Source organism: Lathamus discolor, chromosome Z, assembly GCF_037157495.1.
Source record: "Lathamus discolor isolate bLatDis1 chromosome Z, bLatDis1.hap1, whole genome shotgun sequence".
Taxonomy (NCBI): Eukaryota; Metazoa; Chordata; class Aves; order Psittaciformes; family Psittacidae; genus Lathamus; species Lathamus discolor.
In genome coordinates, this window is record NC_088909.1 from 6,644,430 (window position 1) to 6,665,927 (window position 21,498).

Consider the following 21,498-nt stretch of genomic DNA (forward strand, 5'->3'; position numbering starts at 1 on the left):
CCCATTGAAACTGTTCCGCTTTGCAAAGAGCAGTTAAATGTTCAATAGGCCAGCAAGCATATCCTGTGACTTACTGGTCAGGGAACTTGTTGGGAGGGTGCAAATGAGGTTCCTGTTCTGCTTCAACGCTGTCACCTTGTGGATCAGCACAACACCTGGAGAACAAAGTGCTGCGCATCTTGTACAAGGGGAGCCCTCAGTAGAGTGTGGGGAGTAAATACAGGTGGGTTTGACAAAAGCAAGGTGCAGAATTGAGCAGCAGCAGCCATCTGATGCCATCTAGTCTTTACTGCTTGGCTGGTGCTGCTGCTCAGCAGCCTCCTTGATGACTCAGGACATGGTGAAACCAGTTTTCTGAATCCAAAGGAAAAAAGTGGCTTTTATGACAGGAGGAGGTTCTCTACCTCTCCTCTGTTCACAAAGCAGAACATTAACTGGCTGAGTATCATACTCCCATAATATCAGTGTCATCTTCTTTCATGTTCAGCGTACAGGTTTTACACAGTGAAAACTGAGAGGTCTTGCAGAATAGACATGGGAACATTTTAGAGCATTAATTGACTTACAGGGTGAGAACCTCACCCCAAGCACGTGCATTTGGCGTTTTGTTCTTGGCTGGTTATAATTCTTTTTATAACAGGTGAAGATGACCTATTTTTCTAGTGGCAAGATTTGAATCTCTAAAAAATGTGCCGTTTTTGTCAAATGAACAAGACCTTCCTCCTGTTCTGAAAAGTTATTTTCATGCTTATAATATGGCCAGCTGCTTTAATTAACTGTGGTTTTGTAGATCATATGCAAATCATACACAGGCAAAAATAATCCAAGCCTCAGCAAACCCAGTATCTCACCCTACCCCTGCTTTGTAAGGTGATATGAAGGCTTATTTTCAAGAAATGTATTTAAACATATGGTGGTTACACGTTAAGAATGTGACTGTTTGAAAGCTGTGTTACTGCGCCCATGCTCAGACTGCTGCCTCAGTGGACACCCTGGAGTCAGGCAGTGCTTACAAAAGCACCTTTGTATTTTGAACAAGGTGGACAAAGGTGTTGCCTAAAAGCTAAGAGGAAGCTCCCCAGTGAAGACACAAAAGACAGGACACAAAAGACATGCAGCTGTGTAGATTTGGTACCTAGCTTCAACTGATGCACATGTAAAAATCACATGGTGGATGCCCTGTCTTCTTTGCTTGGAAGGAGCCTTGCTGCTGCCATGGTGTCGTTCCACAGGTCATCTTTAAAACAAGTGGTACTATGGCCTTGGGAAATCTGAAGGTCTTAATGGTGCAGAGATGTGCCATGTTAGCTAGCAAATAATAAAATAATTTAGGTTGGAAGGGCCTGCCAAGCTCTAGTTTAACACAGAGTAAAAAACAAATAAAATTTTCACTGTTATGTATATTTATAAACTATTTTTCATCACAGTAATTCTGTGAATGTTACTTAGATTGGCGAACAAACAGAACCTTTCTGGAACTGGGGCCCACGTTCGCATCAGCCTATTGCTAAGTAGTCTAAAAGACAACAACGGGTATTGCTGAGGAAAGTAAAGATTTATAAGGAATATAAAGAATCTATGAGCAACTCTGGGACATGTTGGACTGTCAGCTACACACTGCATTAATACCGCAAGTAGAGAACTACTGTAATCAGTGAGAGGATCTGTGACAAAATCAAAACTTCTCTGTACTTGGCGTTATTGGTTGTTGTCTTCTGCAGACAATAAGATAACATATCTAAGTTACAAACATTTTTCTCTCTGGCACATTTCATTTAATATCTGCTATGATGGTGCTTTTGTGGGACTGCATTTCAGCTTCATCCTTACGCTCTTCCCCCCGGGGCCTTCATGGACTCATTTTTCAGTTTTAAGCATTTGCATTCTCTTTTGGCTAAAGTTCATCCCGGCTGTGCTGCTTTTCTTTTGCTGCACACACAGAAGTGTCTCATTCTCACTGTACCTCACCGCAGCAAGACATTTTGGTGCCTCTTCCAGCACTCAATTGAGTGCCTCTGCTGTGTGCTGCTGGGGACAGGTTTCTGCTGTGTCCCTGTGGTGTGTTCAGTGTGTGCTGTGAGCTTCCCGACAGGCTCTTCCCTGTTTTCCTGGTGTGTTTGCATTATAACCGTGCAGGAAAAGTGGCCTCACTGCTACTGTGTGTTTATGTGTTCCTTTGTGTCTTAAGAATGTGATTTTTTATTTATGAGTTAATTTCAGTCTATTTATGGTGGCATCTCTCTGTGCTTGTGGTGGCCTTTCACTGCTTCAGATGTTTCAATTTCTAAATTTTATTTTTATATTTTAATTTTTATTTTTATATTTTATTTTAATTTTATTATTTATTTTAATTAGAGAAACTTCAAGAGTGCTTTCGAATAAAAGCCCCTCCTTGTAACTTAGAGCACAAGTTTCATAGCTTGCCTGTACATTGGCCACTGTACACTGGACATTGGAATCCTTTCTGTCCTTAGATGAATTTGCACAGTGCCTGAAAACTGAATGCAGTCTGTTGCAAAATGGTTTTTTACTCTTTTTTAGTAATTACATATCATTATAGTGCTATTGAAACGCAACCTAAGCATTTTGTTAGTACTTTGCCACTTAATTAACATCTGTTCTGAAAACAGTCCCCACACTGAGACTTACTCCACTTAAGCACCCATCCTCATGAAATGGAGCTCCCCATTTGGAGCACTATATGGCGTTCTGTTGAATTGTTTCTTAAAAGCCACTTATTTAGTGGCTGAGTATCTGAAATTATTTTAAACAGCCTCTGCTTATGCTTTCTGCAGGAAAATTGCAGAGATTGTACAAATAAAATTCTCAACAATAATTCACATTCTCATCCGGGTGAAGGACTTTCAGACAAAAAGCCAATGAATTGTGAAGTGTTCAGATATTTTTGGTGCTAAATCAACAGTTGTATCATTCTCGTGGCGCTGCTGCGTGTGCCATTTCATTTGGTCTCTTCCTCTCCTGATTCATTCAATATGTTGCAAGTAGTGTAAGCTGGCATAACCTGCAGATGCTGGCATCTCCCAGGTGTACACACAGAGAATGGGAGAGCAAGGATGGGCAAACAGCTTTCTATTTGTAATTGAAATGGAGATTGTTTTAGCCAGTTTTTGATGGAGGAGTGCTGGTTATGTGAGATAGAGCTCTGGAGAGTTCAGGATTTCTGGGAATTAGGGATAATGATGGAAGATTACTTAGATCTTTCTGCATACAGGAAAGATGTGTCATGATTTCCTTCTATAAACTGCAAGCTTAATATTGCAAGCTGACAGTCTTTCACATTCCTCTTCCTTTATAAATTTCAGATGGAGGAATTCAGCAGCATACATGGGGAATGCGGTTCCAGAACTGAAGTTCGGCAGGACTTTGTGCAAGCCAAATGCGAGCCATGACGGAATCAGTCACAGTGAATGACACTGATTTCTCATCAAAGTTATTCTTTGGTCGTGCTTCCATATTTCTAGTCCATGAGATCACGGTGCAGAGGAATGTGGTGTTTGGAGAGGTAACCTCCTTCTCGCTGCTGGGTTCCTCTGTGGGAGGTTGCCATCATTCGTGTCCTAGATTTCTGTCAACCGTTGGAGCTCATAGCTCACATTTATCTTCTTTGGTGCAGATGCGGCTATCTAGCACCCCTGCTACAGTTGCTAACATCTGGCAGAAAGACAGGTCTAAAGGCTGGGGGTCTTTTCAACCACTCCAGCAGGGTTTGGCTGGGCTTGTCTCTTAGTGCCATAGGTGTCTAAACTTTGGGCTTAGGCTTTATGAGGGCTGTTAGATGGGGGAAAAATTACTTCACAGATCCGTGCAGGGAACTATGAGTATTTTCACTCTGGTCATACACGAGGTGTCTGCACAAACTAATTCTTATCTCCAGGATTATCTCCAGGGAGGTTGTGAGTGCTCCATCCCTGGCGGTGTTCAAGGCCAGGTTGGATGAAGCCTTGTGTGGGATGATTTAGTGTGAGGTGTCCCTGTCCATGGCAGGGGGGTTGGAACTAGATGATCTTGAGGTCCTTTCCAACCCTAACTGTTCTATGATTCTATAATTTCACATCCCAGGCTTAATCATAGAATCCCAGACTGGTTCGGGTTGGAAAGGACCTCAAGATCATCCAGTTCCAGTCCCCCTGCCATGGGCAGGGACACCTCACGCTAAACCATCCCACACAAGGCTCTGTCCAGCCTGGCCTTGAACACTGCTGGGGATGGAGCATTCACCGGGGCAGGACAAACACTACCATCAGGTGGATGTTACTGGCTGTGAGTTGGGCTCCTGTAGAAAACAGCTCAGGCTGTGGAGTTCGGTGGGGATGAGATGTGTGAAAAATTACTCATTGGTGCAGGCGTTTGCAGGATTGATCAGTGTGAGGCATGGCAGAGCTGGCTGTTGTCAGCCTTTGACTGGGAGCTGTATCTGTTTGCTGATGGGAGTAAACGCCAAGTTCACAGCTGGTCTATAATTACCCTTAACTAACACTATGACGGTAATAACTACAATCTCCCCCCCGTCCTTTCCCCTCCTCTGCAGGTGTCCAATGTGGTTATTTACACCTGTGAAGAGCGAGTGAGAAAGCAGGTATAAAATGCTGCCGTTCTGGTTTGGCAGTGTTTATCAGCCTTGTAAATGAGTGTTCAGATTTTCGGGTGGAAGATTGGGTTCTCTTTCAATTTCTCTTTTTCTTTGTAATTTTTTCAATCCTCATCTTTGTTTCGGTCCTGTGTTGCTCTCCTGAAGGGAGTATCCAGGGTGATCGCACAAAGTGATGCTTCAGTGGGGAATTCCTGAAGAGATTAATTTAGAAATGACTGAGGAAATCTTGTGATTTCATCAAATGCTCCACAAGAGCACTGTGAGCAAAGTAACGCACACAGAGAGTCCCTTGGGAGTACGGCAGATCATCCGAACTGTATTTTCATTAGGAAGATGTACTTGCTTCTTATATCTCTGCAAGTATCTAATATTATTAATTCTAATGCTCTCACGAGACCCTTCCTCACTCAGCCTTGCCAGGATCACCAGAGGAATTTTCGTCAGAGCAAGGATCGTAGGACTGGATTGGCTGGTGTCCATGCACCTCTTCCTTATCAGTTTGGTGACTGCTGTTTTCGTAAGCATTTGCCCCAGTTCGAAATGTGAGAGCTCCTCTAAGATGGAAGAAAACTGAGAGGTGCCTGATGGAGAAAAGAATTCCGGTCATTTTTTTCTTTGTTGGTTGCTTTTCACAGAGTGTTTTTGTTCTGTTTGTAAGAAAAGTGTTCTCTGGAGTGAGGGTTAAATGGATTCTTGACACTTGATTCCTTACCCTGCCTGCTGACTCACCATTTCACTGGCACACAGCCATGGTATGGTTGTGGAGTGTGTTTACTGAGTGCTCGAATCCCAAATGGAGCGCTGTTGGATTTTCTCATACTTGAAATGGTTGGGAAAGGTTTTGGCCTTTCAGATCAGCCGTATCGTAGCCTATTTCGTTAAAGCTCAGTTTGATTTTCAATAGATTTTTAGAGAAGGTGGATTTAATTTAAGATACCCCATTTAGAAGGGGATAGTGTCCTTGTGTTCTAACTAGTTACAGCCATGTATGGAAGATGAATCCTACCAGGTTTAACACGTTTTGGGGTATTTCTTTCCAACTAGCATCACATTAGCAGCTGGGAAAATAAGTGTATCTGTTTTATGCTGTTACATGTAAACACATGAAAAATATAATCTCCTGTTTTTCTGGTCTGATGAATTCAGGCACAGCGTGGTGGTGCTATGGGTGTCAGGATTGCCTTGTCCGCTGCTTTTTTCACATGGCTTGGTCCTTGGCATAAGGAACTTGTAGACTGCTTCGTAGTTAACAACTTCCATTGCTCCAGGTGTCATTCCAGGGCACAGCCCTATGCAAAGGAGTGAAGAAAGGTCATTATGGCAGGAAAAACCCACAGAGGGCTGGCCTGCTGATACTAATCAGGGCTTGCTTTCAGAAGTAAAGGGAGGATCAGGGTTAAGCAGCTGTTGACTCCAAACCCCATGCTCTAACCACTGGGCATGCTGCTGGCGATCAGCAGAGCTGATCTGACCTTCACCCTAGAAGCAGGAGGGGATCCGTGGCAGCTCAGCTGGCAGGGGTTTGGAGCTGTTGCTCATTACAAGCCTAATGGGCAAAAAGTGGACTTGGAGGGAATTGCTTGCCAAAGTCTGAGTCCCTGACAAAAAATCTGCTGCAGCTGCATACAAGATAAACAAATGAGAGGGTAAGATAATGCAGATCTTGAATAATTAGTCATGGGAAGAGTTTTCTATGAATGCCTTTATCCATTTAATGAAGCTCGTGTAGAACGTGAATACCCTGGAGAGCCTGGTAGGCAGCGTGTATAATCTGTAACCAGAACGCTGGCAGGACAGCAGTATGAAATTGCCGATCTTTTTGGAGTAATGGAAATTGTAGCACTTATTTACAGACACATCAGAAACACATTTCTGGATGACTGTGAATAACTTACTTCTAGATGATAGTAATTAACTTAATCCTAACAAGTCAAGATTGCTGCTTAGTGTTTAAATCATTTTTCATTATAGAAACTAATGCTAGTGCAGCTTTTAATCTAACATCCTGGGAGGCAGTGGCAGTTCCATAGCCCCTGCTTCCAACATGACTCTTAGTTGCAAAAAGCATTTTCACTTTTCTCTTCATAGTTGTTCACAAACGTATGTCTGTCTATGACCAAGGTATAAAATAAGTTTCGCAGATTTTAGTCATCCAGAATCCAGGCTGATAAATGTGACCAAAGAGTTCAGGAGGGCTAAAACCCAGCAGACATGTCTTACTACTAACAGGAGTCACTGATAAAGTTGAAAATGTTGAATTTTAATAAAAATGTCTTAGTCACTGCTGTTGAATTTTAAATAAAGGCCATGGAACCCTGCCTACGGTGCTGATCACGTCTTTCTGACTGGTGCCACGTTGCTCTCTGAAGATGTCTACAAGATATTCCCTGTACTGTTATGGTGAAAGAGTTTGCTGTGGCATCGGTCAGCCATGGGGTTGACCTAGAAGGAACTGAAGTCAGTAAGATCGCCATTGATGTGGATGGCTTTTGACTTGGATTTGCTCAATTTGTTCAAATAACACCAGTGCTGGGAAGTGATAAAGGAAACATGACACGGTTTAGCTTAGGATTTTTAAGTTATGAAAAAACAAACTGTTTCCTTTTCCAGAAACGAGAATTCCATTCTTTCTCCCATAGTACTTTTGACTGAAAATTAGTGTCAAGCCAGATGGACTTAATAATTGGAGTTCAACGAAGTTTCCAATGGTTCTATTTTTATTATACAGTTGGAATGAGCAAATTTTGTAAAACCAAAGAAAGAGCATAAATTAAAGCAAAGTGGTGCTAGCACAATGCAAATGGTTTGCACTCTAGAGTGAGCTGTTATTCTGGCTTCCTGAGTAATTTGGAACTCGCTCTGTGTTATGACTGTGGATTGGTTTTGAGGTTAAGTCTGACATCAGTCATGAAGAGATGCATTATGTTTTATTAGATTTTATCGTCTTTCATCATGAAAAATAATGCACCAGGGAGGGGTGAATTCCTGATGTTATGGGCCCAGAATGTCACCCTCTGATTTTCTCCTCCTCACCCAAACTATCCCCTAGTCCGACTTCCAAGACTTTATTTGCTTTGAGCTCCCGCAATCTTTAAGATGGTGTCAGTCTGGTTTTCTCATGTGCTTTTGTTTCAGAACCTCTCCCTGTTTTTTTCCATATGTAATATTGTTTCTGTTATTCAAAACTCAAAATGGGAAATTGGCATGTTTTAATACATGTAGAGCTTTGACCGGTTTGAGTACTGTTTATATCTTTGGGACTAATACCTGCCTCTTCTGTTACACATGCAATTCATAGACTAGTCTTGTCCTCTTAAATTTGTAGACCTTTTTTATATAGCATCATAGAATCATAGAATGGTTTGGGCTTGAAAAGACCTTAAGATCATCCAGTTCAAGGCCAGGCTGGACGAAGCCTTGGGTGGCATGGTTTAGTGTGAGGTGTCCCTGCCCATGGCAGGGGGTTGGAACTTGCTGATCTTAAGGTCCTTTCCAACCCTAACTGTTCTGTGATTCTGTTTTGCCCAAGGCTCTGTTCAACCTGGCCTTGAACACCACCAGGGATGGAGCATTTGCAACTTCTTTGGGCAACCTGTGCCAGTGCCTCAGCACCCTCACAGCAAAGAACTTCTTCCTTATATCTAACCTGAACTTCCCCTGTTTAAGTTTGAACCCGTTACCGAATAGTCCCTCTTCAGCATCCTCAATGGGCTCCCCTTCCATGTAGTTTGTTCATGTATTAATTTATAGCAAGAGGGACTAACATTTATCGTGCTTTCAGAAACCCTGGCTTGACAAAATATTTGGGTGGATTTTTTCATTTTAAAGAATTTTTGCTTTCCTTTAAAGATGAATTATTTAAAATGAAATGCTCATGCTGGCAATCTATGTTAAAACCAGAACCTATCCATAAAACCGTTGGACAGAAACAGTGTTATACCCATCATGCGTACATTGCTTACAGTCCAGTGCAAGCTATGGTAAGTTAATTCCTGGCAAGAATCACTGCAATAAATAATTGGATTTGTTGATAGTGAAGCAAGACTAAATTGCTCAATCCTCTGCTCTAAATAGCTGACCACAGTTTTTATTAACGGTGTCTGTCAGATTAAAGCTAACCAATATAATTGCTAGGACACTGCTGCTGTCCTTTGATTCAAACGTAGGTCGTTTTTTCAGACCTTGTTGTATAGGTGGTTTGGGTAACACTGGCTCCCTACAAAAATATCCCTCCTTTTCTACCACTGGTGGAAGTAATTTACAGTTACTCTTCTAATCATGGGAGATACATGATTTGAAATGGCATTCATGGACGCTACAGCCAAACTATCACCTTGTATACATGAGACCCCACGGTGTCTCTATAACCATGCAGGACCATAGGGTGACTAAGCTTCACACTGCACCAACAGGGTTCCGGGCTGAATCTTAGCCTCCCTGGAAAATACCACTTTAGTATCAAATTCCTCCACGGGGAGCTGAAATTCTATGTGCAATAGTTGGTTCTGGAGAGATATGGTTTGGGTGACATTCAGGTATTAAATAGTGGAAGTGATAATGGTGGAGAAGGTGTCGTAGAAGTGCATTTATAGGACAGTTCTTGTTGATTTTCTTGGATTTGATAATGAAATGATAAACAGACGGATCATAATGCATGATTTCAGACAGTTCTTGTGCAGTGTCTTTTAGTGCCCTGGTTTTTGCCCTTCAAAAGTTTTAAGTTTAACTTCTCTTTTAAAAAGCCTGCTGTATGCCTGCTTCCTTTGAAAAGGCCAGAGTCCATGAATAGCTTTATCATATATAATACAAGGGTCTGTGGCTACTACTTATCACATTCATTCTGACTGTGTAAAACTGAAGGTCACCGCATTGAAATGAAGTTTCAATGTTTTTATTCAAAGCAGCTTCTCACAATGTATAAATACTGCATATTAACACACATGAAAAATACAACTTCTAAGGCACCCAGAAATGTGTCCATACACTAGTTACAGGACCATCAACAAATAAATTGTGTACAATTTGATCTAGACAGTCAATATCTCGTATATCAGAAGATACAAGTCCCTCAGTACTGTACCAGTTTCAGAAAATATTTACAACACTGTGACATAGGGGTGCCTGTACCCTTATAATATTATAATATGTACTCATCGTTACAAATATTAGAAACTGTTTTAGTCTGTTTCATGGCATTTTGACAAAATAACTTAAGGGGCTAATTTGCAAAGTTCTACAATTAATTCTTTGTGCAAGTTCTGAAAATAAAGTTACATTGACGTAATTTGTGAATTTTTGGTTCTTTGCTTCATCTCAGAGGTTTGGTAATAAGCCTTACCAATAGACATGCCATCCTAGCTGAACGTCACTCCTTTCCCTATAGGTCCGTGGATACATCTTTCCCCCTTATGCTTGACATGGATGAGAATGCAGTGTTTGTAGCAGAAAGAGACTGATCTTCAGCATAAATGTCAAACCAGTTCACTGGTGAAGGAACTAATGCTTTGTTAAAATAATGCAATTCTTTGGTCCTTTGTTTTTATGGAAGGCATAACATTTTTATTCACTAAAAATTGAAATCCCGTCTGTGAGTAAGCAAGCTAGTGAATGACTTTCAACGTAGTATTTAAAGTAGCAGTAAAGAGATTTAATATGGCTTAAAACATACGGTTAATTGGGCAGACACAGATAACACATCTAGGATACTGAGTACCCAAATGTACTATAAGATTGTCTATAAGTCTCTTATGTAAACTTCTTTAGTGTCTCCTAAAGAGCGCTGGCTTTAGCCAGATTTGACTTTTATAGACCCAGCCACACAAAGCCTGAGATAAACTACTGTGGTTGGGAGCACAAATGCACAGTTTATATATAACAAAGCCCATGCTGACAAGTCTACCTATGTTGTTCAACCCGTATTACCCTTTTCACAGGAAAAACTTAAGGCCCTGTACTCTAATTTGCTAACTTTCTTACAGCAATTATTTGGGGAAGTCCTTAGCACTACATAAGCAATTTATGTAGCTTTAAAGATTTCTTGTACCTAATGGTAAGGCTTATTCACAAATGCAATAAAACTACATTTTAAAACTGTAAAGGCTGGCAAAATAATACAAAAACCCAAACCAAAACAAAATAAAACAAACCCCAACCAAAATTGTCTGTTTATCCCTACCATTAAAAGAGCATTTTATTCTAATGAAAAACTATTGGCACAAAACCATTATATTAGAGATTAAAAGAACAGTTAATAGTAGTGAAAAAGATTGCCTAAAACGCATACCCTAACCTACCACAGAAATATAAAAGTTTATATTCTGAAAATATATACTGTATTAAAGTTTGTAAGCTTATTCATTTAAACAGAAATGTAATGAAATAGTAATCTAAGCAACACTTATCTACAGCAAAAATATACATGCAGGACAACACAAAATAAATTGCTTACCTTTAATATCTACAAATGCAAAACTGTAGATTTTTAAAGATTGTACAAAACAATTTACACAAGAATAAAATAACATACTTAACAACAAATTGCATTTATAATCTTAAATACTGTGAATATTAGTAAAGGTACCCAGACTAATATGTACAGTACATCTAGATATCTGAATACCTAGTAAGGACAGAAACACAAGAGAAAATTGATTTCTGATCTTTAAATACTGGAAAAGAAGCTGTTGACATTGTTATTACTTTTTTTGGAAGGGAAAATAGAGTCCATGAAAACTAGACTGTAACTGTATAGCTATGAATAATTAAAAATGTTAACTATGGTTAGTGCTTGCTTTAATGGAAAAATAATTATAGAAAAATGTATTTCAACCATTCCTTTGTCATAAAAAATGCTAAGATGCTAAGATATAGATATCTGAAAATTCAGATGAAATGATGCAGTTTAAAGGTCTTAACAACTTACGATTCTTCTCTGAAAATCTCATCTGGAAAGCATACCTTCACATTGCTGAGCAGTTTCTCTATATCTGTCTGCAAAACCCAAGCACAGTATTAAAATAAACTTCCTAATGTCTTACTAGCACATGACTAGGAGTTATGGCTCTCTGAATAGGCATAAAGGAAATGAAGGAAACTGAGGAATCATGGTACTTTCCATTGCTTTTTTCTTTTTCTGAAGTCATATGCTGGACCGCGTGAGCACATGTTCTGCATGTGAGTGGTTTCCATTTGAGTAACCCCTCTCGTTTAATGCCATCCAGGTGACTCACATGTGCACAGCAGCAGAGCAGGGGGTCCCACGGCCCTGACTCAGCCACGTCCCTGCACTATGTGGCCTTGCTGGCAGGTTGTGGAAATAATCAAGTATTAGTCTAAAACAAGTGGTGCACCCATTACTTCCAATAGTTCCTGAAAGAGTTTAGTTTCAGATGCTTAGAAGTTACTTGTTCTGGTATACTTTTTTTTTGTGGAAACCACTGAACGGGCTAATTAGAAGCCAGATATTGTCTTTTTAGTGAAGAATTTCCATGAGAATTTCTGCTGTTAAAGTGCTGATTTCCTTAAAATTCAGTGGTACAGTTAGGCTGTAGAAACAGTACTCCTATTATTGAGAAAAAAGAATGTTATATTAATGTGTTGAAGGTTACTGTGTACTTTAATCACCTTTAACTTTACAGAGGCTTTGTTGAAACCCTTCATGGAAATACCAGGAGGGAGAAAACCTTGCAGAGGTTTAAACCATTAGCAAGTAATTGAGCTGAAGGATAGCGAGCAAGTGCACAAATCACAAAGCAAACAAATGTGCAAAGCTTCTTCTTCAAAAAGCGATGGTTTGGGCACACTGCAATGGCAGGGGGAGTCACAGAGCATGCTTGTGTTAGTTCCGTATTAATTGCTTCACTAACAAGACAGAACTTGGACATCCAGTGTTTAGGAGTCAATCAGTGTCACTGAAAAGTACTAGGATCACATTCTAAAATAGCAGATTGGGTTTTTGTTGCTTACTGTGGACTGCTTTTATGGATAGCCTTAAGTTCTTGTACCAGATGGTGGGGTGGCCAGATGTGGAGAGCAAAACAAAACCACTCCCTCCATTTAGTTCAATACCTAGCACCTTGTATAAACTGCTGGCCTATACCCAAAGGCCTCCAGAGCAGGAATTATCTCACACCTGAGGAATCAGGCGACTAAGGCTCATAAGGAGTTGCTTTTAGACTTCAGACCAAAAGGGGATGTTTAAACCTGAAAAACAGTACGATGCCACATAACGGCACCACTCACCCTGTCACTGATACCTGGCTAACAGGAATATAGTCATCTTAAATAAAGCATCTCCTTGGCAAGCCCTTCAATGCCCCTCAAGAAGGCAGAAAGTGAAGAGAGACTTAAGGGGGACTCGCTGTTTCAGAATTAGTTCCCCCCCCCCCCCCCAGCCCTCGCAAATGAATCTATTCCATTCGTTTTTTTGTACAATTTTAAACACAGAGGAGCATGCACGTGGCTATTTCTTTTACTGCCCGCAGCATCCTGCATGTTTCCTATATATTCTGCACGTGGCTGTTTCTTTTACTGCCTGCAGCATCCTGCATGTTTCCTATATATTCTTTATTTTTCTACACAATTTGCTGCTGTAATTGTGTTTGCGTTCCCATGTGATGCCATTAATTCAGTCAAGGGTAGTATGAAAAATCCGACCTGCAACCAATAAACAGCTGAACATGAACACAAAATAAATAAGTTAAATAAATTCAACAAAGAAAAAAATCCTAGTAGTTTTTGTAAAACTTTACATATTATACATATAAATTATCAAATTTTTCCATTACACTGTTCGAACTTAGGAAAAATGAAAAAAAATTAAGGTATTTCTAAAGCATGGTGTTTGGGTCTACAAAATATAGTGCTGACCCAGTTTTTAGATTGAGCCCTCTGTGTCAGCCCAGATGTGTGGCAGCAGCAAGAATAAGTCAAGAAGGACAGACAAAATAAATCGTTACAAATGGTGTGCCTTACTGGGCCTCAATGGTGCTTCTCAGCACATGGAATGTATACTTTTACCTGGATGAGCAATGTGAAAGATGCAGCCCTCTGTTGAGATTATGTGCACTGAACAAGCCTGCCTATGTTTCGCTTACACAAAATCAGACCAGCTACAAGCAGCTGTGTATCTCACAAGGAAATCAACACAACCATATGTATTAGGATACACTGTCACAAATTCCTCATTGACGCCTTGCCTCTGCTTTTCAAACACAGGTAACGTTTGACTTGGTTCACAACTGGGGCATTTTCTAAGTTAAGCCAAGACATCAGGCTTCATATATTTTGTCTTGCAGGTAGCTGAATAATGAATCCAGTCCTTTAGAAGAACTCCACAGCTGTTTTAACATCTGACACTCTTTCTCATTCACATCTTCAAGTCCAGATTTCAGGAAGCTCCGCACAAGACATTTGGACTCTTCCAATACCTAAAGCCAAAATATCACTCAGTATCTCATTTTGCATCTGCTAGAATTATTACGGATAATGTTGTGAACAGAATTTTTACACTACTGACTCTGTTTTACAATTTAAATAACTCCTCTGGGCACAAAAACTAGATTTGATTTACAGCCATAACTCCACTTGCTGATAGTCAGCATCTTTAAGAATTAAGGACTTCTCAAGTTTATGTGGTAGTGCCAACATTTTTAAATGGAATGAAGGATTCTGAATTGCTTTACTTTACTGAAGCCATGAAGCACTAGACAGAGCTAAAAATGTTATCTGTTGAAATGAAAATGTGAGGCATGATATACTGGCTACCTGCTTTCTTTAAGGTTAGAGAGGTTGGAAACCCCTTTAACAATTTTCCCTCATGCATCATTTCCTTATCAAAACAGAGATGAACAGGAAATGGCCTTTACTGCAAATACTTTTTATTTCCTAGACCCAATTTAAACACAGATTGCAGCCTTTAAACTCCTTTTTAAAATATGTAACACGAGCATGTACCTCACAAGGAACCCGACTAGTCAAAACCATTAATAACTCATACATTGCTGCTCTTTTGAGGGTAGAAGATTTAATGTGAACTAATGCAGTGTTTATGTTAAGGAAGACGCATGCTCTCCACTGAGCTTTGTCAATACCTACATGCTAAGTCCAGTTCTTATCAAGTCTAGGTTACACACTGCTATTCCAAAGTAGTATTTCCCTTTAACTCAAGTAGATGGTGTTCATTGCAAATCCTGGGGCCTGTGTGTTCTTTTTAGTCTGTTTGTGAGCAAGTATTGACAGTGAACTCAGATGAGCTCATCATATTCTTTGTTTTTGTGACTTCAGCCTGATTTGCATTTAGGATCTCAGAGAGTAAATCTTGTCTCTGAAAATTTTAACTCTCATCTTTGTCCACAAGTTAGCACCAGTCTTTCTAACAGGTCTCAAGAGAAAATTCCCTTGACAGCCAGGAACAGTGAATTCACAGTGAAGCCCAGAGGTTTTCCCAACTCATATAATACATTATATCAGCATGATCAAATAAGCTTATGCTACATTTGCAGAGTTTCATTCTGAATGTCTTTTCAGAAGATCTAATCTACATTTGATTTAATTAAAAGTCTTCTGTGTCTCTACCTTCTCTTTTATGACAGATCTCTTAAATGAAGGGATGCTAAGAATTACAGGCATAAGAAGTATAGCATGAAATTACAACAGTGTGCACTTCTGCTGGAGCAGTTTTATTGCAGCCAGTATCACTTCCTTCACTCTGAGCATTGTTTTTTTAAAACAAGGATGTGCACAGAATAGGAGTGTATTTGCCTGAAGGGAAAATCCTTAGGAAGTAAAAATAGGAAAGGATTTTCTTTCAACTTCAATGTACACAAAAGGAAGTTATAATACACTGTGACCAGACTGTGTTCAAATCCCTCTGTGTCTGGATCTCACCTCTCCTGCACAACAGAACTTAGCTGGCACTTTCCTACCCTTCTGGTGCCTTCTTCTGCATATTCTGCAGAACCAGGAACTATGCAGCTGCAGAAAAAAAGGCAGATCCAGTTGAAATGTAGTAGTCTAGCACATTGTGAAAGGCAAATCTATTTTCTTATTGTCCTTCCTTACTGGCCCTGCGGAGATCTCCCAGTCCAGTTGTATTGCTTCAGTGTCTTCCACCTTCATGAAAGAAACCTATGCTACAATCCCCCTTAAAAATCTGGGGCAAGGAGGTTCCACTCATATTGCATAAATGTGAAGATAGGGAAAATAAATAACCCTCCCTGACCCTGAAAAATGAGAAACTCCATGAACTCATGGATCCCTATTCAAATTGTCTGTTATCAGCCTTCTTTCACAGGTATAGTTGTAGAAACTGAGGACCCACCATGTGATGAGCCTCTGGAGCACACATTAGCTCTGTGAAATGTAGTTTAATCACAAAGGAGTTTGATTTCTTACCACTGCACTGCAGGATGCCATTTCTTTCACTCGCAGCATCACTTCTTGGCTAAATGTTGTTGGCCAAAATACTTGTGACACTAGTCCTCTGCTGCAGGCTTCCTGTGCTGTCAGCTTTCTTCCACAGAACAACATTTCATTGGCCTGTAAAACCAAAAGATTACATGTGATTGTGTGTTACCAGTCTCTCAAAGGTCTTTCCATACTTGCCTGCTATTTTCAGGATTAAATTTACAAACGGTCTCCTGTATCTTTCCACACTGCAAAACACTTTAAAAGGAGTTTCGGTAGCTATTTAAAGATTGTGCAGGTGGCCAGAGCACAGCATGGGTTTCATTTAAGAGAAATGTGCTGGCATGCATGATGAATCTATATTGCTGATTTTACAAGAGTAACTGTCACTGCTACTGTGCCAAGAGTCATGGATTCTAGTATATAATACTCTGTGGGGCAAATTCTGCTTTGTTATACTGGTGAAAACTAAGCAACCTTACTGGAATTACTATGGATTGTCTTTAGAGAGCAAAGTCTGTCACCACACAATCCTACCATGGTACAGACAAGGACTCTGTAACACTACTCTGCTAATGCATTACTTTCTGTTTCTACCATGACCTTGACAATCTTTGCTTTTTCAATCGGTGTTCAATCCTTCTTGTGCACAGCATGTGTAATACACTGAATTCTGAGGTCATTTTGTGGTAAGAAATGGGTAGGGATCAGATGGACTTTCCAGAGATTTCATTTCCACTCATGCCAATTAAGAGAAACAGTTGTTTTCTGTTTTACTTTTTAAAGAGAGAAAGAAGAGCATGGATTTAAGAAGGGTTCCTCAGTAAACTGAGGTTGAAAACCTTACCAGTGCAACCCCCAGAATTTGTGGGAATGTGTATGATGAGCAGCCAGCTGGAGTGAGTCGGATTGTTGCATATGGTGTCTGAAACCACGCCTTCTCACTTGCCCAAACGATATCACATAGTGGTAAAATAGAAGCTCCTAACCCAAGAGCAGGGCCGTTGATAGCAACCACAATGGGCTTCTTAAACTGAATAAAAGCTTTTACAAAATCCCTAAAACAAAACATAGAAGAAAGACCTTGAATACAAAAGTAAGTCTCAGACAAATAGCCAAACTTAAAGTACTTAATCTGAAAGCAAATTAGAACCACAGATGAACACAACAAATGCCATGGCCCAGTTTTATGAGGTCAGAATTGCAAGCTACTTTCTAGTTTGCACATGGAGAAGTTTGCTTATGTTTAGTTATTTAATCTTTTGAGTACCTGGCATATTAAATAATTTTGTGTATGTTGTATGTGAACTGATTAACTGGAACGCACTGACTTTCTGCAGAATGGTTTGGTCAGGCTTAGTTTTACTTCTGGAATAGTAATTCATGAGTTTGTACACATAGTGCTTCTGTTTGCTCCACAATGGCTAGTATGGCTTCTGATGATCTGGTCTGGCTAACCTGATGGACATATTATAGCATGAAAGAGAGAAATGTCATACGTTAATTGATGAATATCCATTTTTTTCTAAGTTCTCTTAAGACCCTAGGTCAGATGCTACTCCAAAGTCCCATACATGGATTGGGAGATAGTAAACATTGCTGGCACACCAGCATAAAGAATAAGACCCAAAAAGGGGAGTCAGAGAGAGAGAGAAATATCTGATCTGAATTAGCCAAGTGATCTGTTGAGTCTTCGCTGCAAATGTCATAAGCAAAGACATAACAAAGTAGATGCCCTTGCCTGCACAACAGTAAATATGAAGGGATGGGAAATAATGTGAAACTAGATGTGATCAGATTCATCTGGACAAATGACTGAGAACATGTTAAATTCTGTGCAGTGAGGAGATATTTAAAATAACCTACCTATCAGCAACGGTGGAAAGGTATCTGTTGAATGGAACAGCCTATACCCCAATTAGGAAAAAGCATGAGTGTAACTGTGAGCAAATTATGGGTTCCAGCAGCTCATGCACAGCAGGTACATGAAGGAAACGAGATGCTCAATTACGTTAGAAAAGAGACATGTATAAATCAAATTTGAAACAAAAGAGGAGAGTCTGTTCCTGCCCTGGTTCACACAAAGAGTGCATCTTTGCTGACAGACCTGAGGAAAGAGCATTTTGTCAAATGTGCCCTTTGACGGGTTGTGGTTCTGCCACTGAGGTCAAAAAGACCCAGTCTTCTCTTTCTGGGAGCAGGGGCTGTGCCTGGCAGGTCAGAGTGCCCATATGGCAAAAATGGAAAAGATACCAAAGAGAAATGTTTTATGGGACAAGGGCATTGCCTATATTTTAAATGAAAACAAAGAGCCTGAGGTGAGCCAGCATTACACATTCAATGAATCAGTTCTGGTTTTCCAGCTACCTAGTAAGGTGTTGATCTTTGACCATGGGAAAATAGATACTTGTGGGTTTGATGCAGCTCTCTTCACACTGTGAGCAGTAAAACACAAGATGAGTGGCAAGATAAAGAGAGCGAAATAAGGAACTTATCTCCTTTGAAGACATGTCTTTCTAGAAGCAGGGTTACGAAGAGTTGTGGTTCATTTCTGTTCGCAGAAGCAATGCTGTTCCCTTATCTCGTTATTTCTTCAGTTGTTTATGGCTGAGTAATGACTGTGGATCGCTGCACGTTAATTCCAGAATTTTGACAGCCTTAGTAAGTGAGCCTTCCAAGTAAGACTACAGATGGGAATGGCGATGTGATGAATGACAGGTAAAAAGAACAAACTATCGATAAATGCTGGCACCAGATCTGAGGACCATGTGAAGGCAGAAGAAAACAGTGTGGTGGAGAAAAGCAGGAAGGATGTGTTGATAAATGGGACTGGGAATGAATATGGAAAAGCAATTAGGAATGTGCAGAGGTAGCAGTTAGATGATGAGGAGGAAGAACAAAGCAGAACACATTAGTGAAAGGGAAGGGTTGAAGGAAATGTGAAATCTTCGTATGAGTGAGGAAGGAAGGGAGCACCTGGAGATTGGGAGAGAGTGGAACCGAACACTGAGAAGGCACAATGAGCTTCTGTCATGAGGAAAGGATGGGAGCAGAACGGATGGTACCATGGATGGGTGTGGAATATGCCACCTGTAGGCTATGATGTTGGGAACTTTTGAGGGGAACAAATGCCTGTATTTGGTCTACAGAAGCTGCAGTGAACAGAACTGCACTCAGCTGTGTTCCCTGTTTGGTACATTACCTATTTCAGTGAATTGTCTTTATACGCAGAACCTGGCACGTTTCTATATCTCCGAATTGTAAGTTCACACCTTTAGTTTCTGGGCTAGAAGATCCTTGTTTCGATTCAATGTAGTCTTTCAGGAGGACTTAAAATTGTAAGTGTTATTCCACAGCAGAACCAGAAGCTCAAAGACAAGAAAAAGTGTCACATGCAGAAGGCTTTTGGTTTTGCTGGAGGACGTCTGGGAAGTTGACCATCAAATACACTTTGGGACGTTGCAGGCCAGGGCTCCTAAGTATGTCAAAGGCTATAAAGAAGCTGAGTGAGAGAGGTCATCCTTCTCTGTTTTCTTCTGAGCACACACAGAATTTTACGTATCGGGTCACATAAGGATGCCTGACTGACGATGTGAGACTGATGCTGGGAATGCTTCCAATGGGGCTTTCTCCTGCCGGGCTCTGTAGGCTACATACATGCAGCAGTGCAGTCTGTCTGTCTGCCTCTTCCCTGCTTCCAGAGTGTAATGCCAGACACACATCTGGATGGTGGCAGCTTGGGCTGATGGATCTATGTTCAGTACCTGCAGAGGAGCCACAGGGCCACACACAAGCCCCAAAGGCAGTGCATGAGGACAGGAGCCAAATGAATAAATCTTTCACATAAGATGAATACGGATGATGGGTATTTAAACTTCATTTTTGACTTGTGATCACTATATGAGATCCATCTTCAGAAAGTGGAAACATACATTAATCAAGACTTTAATTTCATTTTGTTACAAGTCTAACTTGATGTACAGTAGTGGAGGCAGAGACCCATTAATGTGTTTGAGGACATCCTAACCACTGAAAAGCAAAGTGTACATTTTTTTCTACTCCTATTACAGTATATTTTCATTAGTTTAGTCCTTTGTTCACACAAAGCACAGAGTGCTAAGCAGAAAACGTAGTGCATTGTTTCCAGAAGTACAACAAAAATCTATTTCCAGTGGGCCTGAAGCCGATGTTCTTGACAAGGAGCAGCACATTGTACCAGTATTTCAGGAGTGTTCTGTGAGTCCAAGGGTAGAAAAACTGAGTATTATAGTCTATTTTATACTCATTTGTATGTGGAATTGAAAAGTATAACTGTATATTAAATGTGTGTGGATAAATGTATACATATACAACAATACCTATCGACATAACATTTACATGAATATCTTCTAATGCAGTGAAAGCATGTCTGTATTTTCAAACAAAACCAGTGATTTTCTTTCCTCACTTATTTTGGTTCCACATTATTTAAAATCCCTCACATTGAAGTAAAAAATAAATTAGGATATGTACTCCAAGAGGTTTTTCTTTTTTTAACTATCTCTATAAGATATTCAAGCATAGCTAGGCTCTTAAAAACATGTCAAAATTTCTTATATTTAAGACGTTAATTTTAAATTCTTTCAAAGTAATTACTACCTTGAAAATTTCAAAAGTATTAAACGGAATCCAAACTGATCTGCTGCAGTTTTAACCAAGATAATTGGTGGTTAATACATGTCATGTAATAACTAAACGTGATCTTATGCTATACTAACATACGCAAAAGACAGATCTGTTGTAAAACAAATTATTTAATATTGCTTCACAGAATTGTTGCATAAAGGCTTAAAGCTCTCAGAAGAGTAGTATTTATTTGTAGAAAGTGGGGGGACAAAAATACGGACCAAGCCCTCTCCTGGTACAGACTGGTGAAATACCATTGGCTTTAGTGGACTGATGTTGATTTATACTGGAAGATAGTGCAAATATGTATAAAAAATACCTTGAGGATAATGGAAATTTTTGGCGATGTATTGTGCAGATTGATTTGTAGACTGCATGTCATAAGCCCTGGATTTCTATTAAGGTAATGTGATTTATATATAAGGAAAGTCACATTTTAGTTACGAAAATAAAACTACATTTGCATATATATTACGTTATTTGAGTTTAAGAAAAAGAGTGGAGACCCTTCTAATAAGGTTCTGAAATACAGTGGCAGACTGCTATTTCACAGAATATGAGTAAGCCATGGGTTCTTGTTTGCACTGAAATTCATTACAATGACGAACATCAAAACAAGTGAAGTATCTGCCTTTCAAGAACCACTTTAGAACATAAAGCAGTAACTGATTTGGATAAACAACAAAGTTGTATTGGAATTTGGAGGAATGATTTCAAATATTAAATACAGAGAACTGGAAAAAAAAGAAATCCCTGTGAATATCAGCACTGGAATGAATGTGCATTGTTTTCTAACATTGAGAAGGTCCAAGGTT

The 21,498-nt window shown here is 39.9% G+C and overlaps 1 protein-coding gene across 2 annotated transcripts in view; it reads right to left on the minus strand.

Moving 5' to 3' along the window:
• CDYL2 (chromodomain Y like 2) overlaps nucleotides 1-21,498 on the minus strand; it is an 81,776-nt gene that overhangs the window by 11,610 nt on the left and 48,668 nt on the right. The window contains exons 5-7 of one of the 2 annotated variants that reach the window (XM_065663096.1): nucleotides 16,866-17,076; nucleotides 16,007-16,150; nucleotides 9,488-14,040 (exon numbers count right to left, since the gene is read on the minus strand). In XM_065663096.1, the coding sequence (XP_065519168.1) occupies nucleotides 13,882-14,040; nucleotides 16,007-16,150; nucleotides 16,866-17,076 (514 nt within the window). In that variant the 3' untranslated portion in view covers nucleotides 9,488-13,881. Of the gene's footprint in view, nucleotides 1-9,487; nucleotides 14,041-16,006; nucleotides 16,151-16,865; nucleotides 17,077-21,498 lie in introns of those variants that run through there. The other variant, XM_065663097.1, reaches the window with a different exon arrangement.